The sequence below is a fragment of the Oryzias latipes genome, chromosome 16 (genome assembly GCF_002234675.1).
Source record: "Oryzias latipes chromosome 16, ASM223467v1".
NCBI lineage: Eukaryota > Metazoa > Chordata > Actinopteri > Beloniformes > Adrianichthyidae > Oryzias > Oryzias latipes.
The window spans coordinates 27,930,589-27,936,349 of NC_019874.2; the positions used below are offsets into that span (position 1 = coordinate 27,930,589).

The 5,761-nt window shown below is 42.3% G+C and overlaps 1 protein-coding gene across 1 annotated transcript; it reads left to right on the top strand.

Annotated features, from left to right (window-relative positions):
* Positions 1-1,873: 1,873 nt before the first annotated feature.
* LOC101169389 (alpha-1,3-mannosyl-glycoprotein 2-beta-N-acetylglucosaminyltransferase) lies at positions 1,874-4,689 on the top strand. The gene is made up of 4 exons (XM_004078360.4): positions 1,874-2,135; positions 2,394-3,280; positions 3,436-4,112; positions 4,189-4,689. The coding sequence occupies exons 2-4, from the start codon at positions 2,654-2,656 to the stop codon at positions 4,208-4,210; spliced, it is 1,326 nt and encodes a 441-aa protein (XP_004078408.2). The 5' UTR covers positions 1,874-2,135; positions 2,394-2,653; the 3' UTR covers positions 4,211-4,689.
* Positions 4,690-5,761: the final 1,072 nt, after the last annotated feature.

Below are 5,761 nucleotides of genomic sequence, written 5' to 3' on the forward strand. Positions count from 1 at the left end.
GTTTCAGCCGGATTTCCTCATTCCCAGAAATCCCCTTTGCAGAAAATGGCCTTATTTATTTTTAAAGATTAACAAATTTGTCTCTGAGGGAAAAAAACAAACACAAGTAACATGATGGCAAAGTTAATTTTTGTCAGAACCACAGCTTTGCATAACAAATAATATTTGTTTTATTGATCATGGATTCATTTTTGCTTTCCAGTTTATTACTTCTTGGGTGGCTTTTATCACATCGCCTCACTTGGTTTAGTTTTTCCCACCCCTGAAACCTACTGATGCAAAAAACAAACAAAAAAATGGGTGCAGTTGTGAAATAACATTGTCACATAAGAGGATTCAGCTGGGCTGTCACTGTTTTCAGGCTTCAAACCTGCAAACCACTTCAGCTGGAAACAGGAGCAGAATTTCAAGCACATAGGAGAACAGATTGTCAGCATTCGGCCTATCCACTGTGCAACACTCTGGAACTGTGGGACGCAGTCAAAATATAAAGTGGTGATCAGTGATCTTCATCGTGGAACAATGTGGTCCTTAAGTACAGACTGAAGCCCAACTTATTCCCAACTGTGCCTGTTATGTGAGTGTATAGTAAAGTAGTTTTCTTTCTTTGTGCTTCTATATATTCTATTTTGCTTCCATTCTGACATCCTTCCTTTCTCCACCATACTCACCGCTTTTGACCTTTATGTTCAGTCATTGATCCTGACCGAGTCAAATGTCCTTGGAGCATTTAATAGGCAGTCCTGATAAGGCCTGTCCAAACATTTCAAAAACAAAAGGGGGGGGTCCTCTGCAGATCAGAGTTCAGCTTGGAAACGTATGATAACTCCTCTCACTCCTCACTTGCTTTGTATGATTTTATGAAATGGTTGTTTAGGAAGTTTAAATCGAATCAGCTTTTTATTGGCATATTTAGTATTTGCTTGCAAATTTAAAACTAAATTTAGCAGTGAATAAAAAAAATCTCTTAGGCTAGATATTTTTATATTTACATAATCTATGTAATCAAACTATCAAGCAAACAAACATGCAATGAAAGTAAAAATAAAATAAACCAAGAGTTAAATTATTTCTCTAAAGCTTTAGCTTTATTAGTTCAAATAAAGAAATATGACAAAATTGGAAAAGATTGTGAGTAATTATTCTACCTGACTTTATTCAGTCAATATTTTCTTTGGTTTCAGAAGATGGCGGTAACAGAAGAAAATACAATTAAAAAATTTCATATGCAACCTTAAGGCACAGGTTTACGGAGTAAAGCTGTGGTTTTCACTTATTTAGTCCCACCGGTTAAAACACAAATTTTAAGCAGGAAATAAATTCATTTAGGCCTACAGCAGCATAATCGTATATATATAAAAAAAAACTTTTCAGTGTTGTGTCTAAAAGGATTCATAAATTGCAGATATTTGGTTTACTCTCAATTTCTAAAGGTAGCAAATATTGTTCATTTTGATTTTTTTTTCATTTTTATTGTAAATATTCAAACGTTCATTAACATATCAAACAAGCAAACATCAATACCAGAATGATATTAAAAACGAAATACCAAATAAAACGCACTAGAAAAATATTTTAAAAAATCCTTAAATTACAGATCCACAATATTAGGGTTAGGGTCTGAAGAGAAATTCACAGATTCAATATAGTTATTAATTTTAATTAATAGAAGACTGAATATGGTTTTTTAGATGAAAATTTGCATTTGTAAATATGAATTTTTGTTACTGTTATAAAAAGATTTATTATATAAAAAGCATTTTGTGAGAACAGTTGACACAGTCAAATCAAACAATATTAAAGTTTTCAAGAATGTAATTTGTATTTTATTGCGTAAATGTGTCATTTCTTCGTGGCGGCGGTGAAGGCGGGACTTCCGCTTTTGCCTCAAACCAGGAAGTTGTCGTGTTACTTTCCCCTCGTCCTCCCCCCCTCCTCCTCCTGGGTCGGCGCTGCGAGAACCAGCGGGTCTCCAGAAGCGTCAAGTTGCTCCAGTCGACAGAAAACTGTCCGGAAGGCAGTTTGGCGGCGGTTCCTGCGCTCCTCTCGCCACCTGTCACTTCAACTTTTCCGGCTGTCATCGAAAGGAACGGCGCTGCGAGGAGGCAGCGGCCGCGCGCGCGCGCGCTGTCAGGGTAAGAGAGCTAATTTCAAGTCGCTCCTCCTGTAACAGCAGAGGGGGGGTGTTGCTATTTGTGGCTGTTTTTTGTGGCTGTTTTTATTCCAGTCTGGGTTACTCCCGGCTCGTCCCTGCCGCGCGGCAGCCACAGGTGATCACGGATCGATCAGGGATCCAGTTGGATGAATCATCATTAAGGCTGCTTCCTGCCTAAACAGTTTGCGTGAGTCCGATTGGCTGATGGCCGTTTTCCTGTTTTGTTCCCTTCTGTTAGATGAAGACAACCTGATGATCAACCGCAACTTCACATGAAGAAGATGAATCCTGACTTTTGCCTTCAGCCCTCACCGAGTAGTTCCTGCATTCTTCCCCTGCCCTCCCAGTGAGCCGGCCCGTATCTGTTGTCATGCATTTGGGATGATACAGGACACAGGCGGCCCCTCCCGTATCCCTTTCCTTTTGTGTGTAACCAGGACGCCTCTCTTCATTCTGTCCTCGTGATTACCCCTCCTTCCCTTCCTCTGACTTTGTGCCATGATCAGAAAAAAAGGCTCCCTCATTCTTTTCGGCGCGCTCCTGTTTGTCACCTGGAACGCCATCCTGGTGCTCCTGCTGTGGAGCAGACCCCCGTCGTCGAGCCAGCAGAGCGATGGGACGAGGGAAAAGGCAGAGGAGCCCACCGACGGTCTGATGAAAGATCTGTTTGGGATTTTGGACACCTTTGCAAATGAGCTGGATAAGCAGAGGAAGATCCTGCTGCAGATCCAGACTTATCAGTCGGTGTGGGTGCCGGCCAATAACGACAGAGCAAAGGTGGACGTCCCACGTCAGCCTGTCATTCCTATCCTGGTCATCGCCTGCAACCGGGTCACTGTGAAACGCTGCCTTGACAAACTCCTGCAGCTACGACCCTCAGCCGAGCTCTACCCAATCATTGTGAGTCAAGACTGTGGGCACGCCGAGACGGCGGCGGTGATCAGCTCTTACGGAGATCAGGTGACTCATCTGAAGCAGCCGGACCTGTCGGACATTGCTGTTCGGCAGGAGCACAAAAAGTTTCAGGGTTACTACAAGATCTCGAGGCATTACCACTGGGCCCTCAACCAGGTGTTCAAGACCCTCTCCCATACATCTGTGATTGTGGTGGAAGATGACCTGGAGGTAATTATCACTATTTTTCATCACATTTTTCTTTTTTTAGTTTATTTATTTATTTTTTGTATTGAAATACACGAATACTCCTGAGAACTGGTGTTGACTTCACTTGTTGACGGGATCATTTAAAGTGAAAGCTCATTATTTATCTCGCACTGTAGGTGGCGCCAGACTTCTTTGAGTATTTCCGGGCCTTGCTGCCACTTCTGCAGTCCGACCCCACCCTGTGGTGCGTATCAGCGTGGAATGACAATGGCAGGGGCGGCTTCGTAGATCCTGCTAAGACTGACCTGCTGTACAGGACAGATTTCTTTCCGGGTCTGGGCTGGATGCTCCTTAAAGAACTGTGGGAGGAGCTGGAGCCCAAGTGGCCCGCTGCTTTCTGGGATGACTGGATGCGTCAGCCAGAGCAGCGCCGTGACCGGGCCTGCGTGCGGCCAGAGATCTCTCGCACTCTGACCTTTGGCCGGCAGGGTGTGAGCTTGGGTCAGTTCTTTGACAAGTACCTGCGTGACATAAAGCTGAATACCGAGTTTGTGCCTTTCACCAAAATGGACTTAAACTACTTGAAGGAGGAGAAATACAAGGAAATCTTTCAGAAAGAAGTTTACAGCGCTCCTTTGGTTAAATACGAAGAAGTGAAACAGGGCCAACTGAAGGGATCTGGCCCTGTCCGCCTTGAATACTCGAGTAAGGACAGTTTCAAAATGCTGGCCAAAAACCTGGGAATCATGGATGACTTGAAGTCTGGAGTGCCAAGAGCAGGATACAGAGGAGTTGTGAGCTTCTTCTACAGAGGACGGAGGATCTACCTAGCCCCACCTCCTGGATGGACTCGGTATGATCCATCCTGAAGCTGATTATCCAGAAAAATGCCTTTCTCCTGAAGCCTTTTTGTTCTCTCTGTGTGCCAGCTGGGTCCCAGACCAAAGATGAAGATGTTTCTGTCCAGTTTCTCTGTCCTTCGCAGAAAAGAATGGATCACCCAGTCTGGTGTGAATTGCCAATACTACTCAGGTCTTTACTCTTCCAAAAGATTTCTTACAGCATCACACATGCTGTGTTTCACCAGAGATCTATTTTTATACGATGCTGATTGTGCAGATTAATTCATTGATGCATTTAATGCAGTATCCAAATTTGCCTTTTTTTGTTAACATTATTTGCAGCTTCTGTAAGTTTGCGACCAAATAAGGAAATGTAATCTGTGATTTGGGTATTTGTAGCATCTGTGATCACTGCAATGTAATCTGTCCGTTGACTCTCATCATTCTGGTCGATGAAAATCTGTTCTTCCTTCTTAAGTTTGATGTCAGTTTGTTTGACTCTGATGAAACCCCTGAGGGTTTGATTTATGCAAACCACTTCACCTGGGGTGTATATTTTTTGGAATAAAAACAAACTATGATCATGCAGAGCTATGATTCTTCTGGAGTCTGTTCTGGAGGCTGTTTCAGCTCTGGATCAGGCGAAAGGCGGGGTGATTTTTGTTGACTAAGGAAACAACTATTCGATTCCCAGGGGGTGCAATGAGCTTAATCTAGTGTGGGTCCGTGGGCAAGACCCTGTAGGCGACTGCCTAATTAAGTAGGCACAAGGGGCCCAAGTCTGAGTCCCCGTGTGCCGGTCCCCCGCACGGATAAAATGCTGGGTTGTGTCAGGAAGGGCATCTGGCGGAAAACTCTGCCGTACCACCTGTCAAAATTAGTGGAAGCTGATTTGCTGTGGCCATCCCTGAAGGTATATGCTGAAAGGTGAACAACAAACAAGGAAAAAAGCTTTGCACGCTGCTTTTGTAATTAAAACTCAACATTAAAATATATGGAATGTTTGAGGAAGTTCTTGCGGTAAAACCAGCCAAACCCCATTTCAACTATTTGACTAAGTACGACTGAAAAATGTAAATATCAATACTCTTATGACCATTTGCTTTGCCAACATTGAAAGCAACATTTTCAATGGTGCATCCAATACAGTACAGGCAAACTGAGCACAGAACGGGTTTCTTGTTCATGTTTTGAGCTCATCTGTGTTTTTAATGCAATTCATCCAGTTTTGGTCACACAAAAAGACATTTGCTTGTAAAGTTACACAGTCAAATGATAGGCTAGCAATTCATATTTAATCTAGACATTTCACCAATGTGGGGGTTTTTAACCAAACTCAAGAAATTTAGTTGAAAGATTCTTTTATTACTTTTTTTTCATGCATGTTTAAAATTATAATACAATCAATATGATGAAAACTTAAAAATGGTACTAGCTGCAAAATAAATATAACAGGAATACAAAACATGTTTGAAATGGAGCAGCTTCGATCCAATCCAACTTACTTAATTTATTTATTATTTATTTTTTTGTAATTATTTTTATTTTTATGATAACCCCCCCCCCCCCCTTGCTTCTTGAAGCTTCATTTATTGATTTGATTGGCACTTCATAGCTACGGCAGCCGCAGTGGCTCAAACGCCGTTGGTGTGTTTACTTC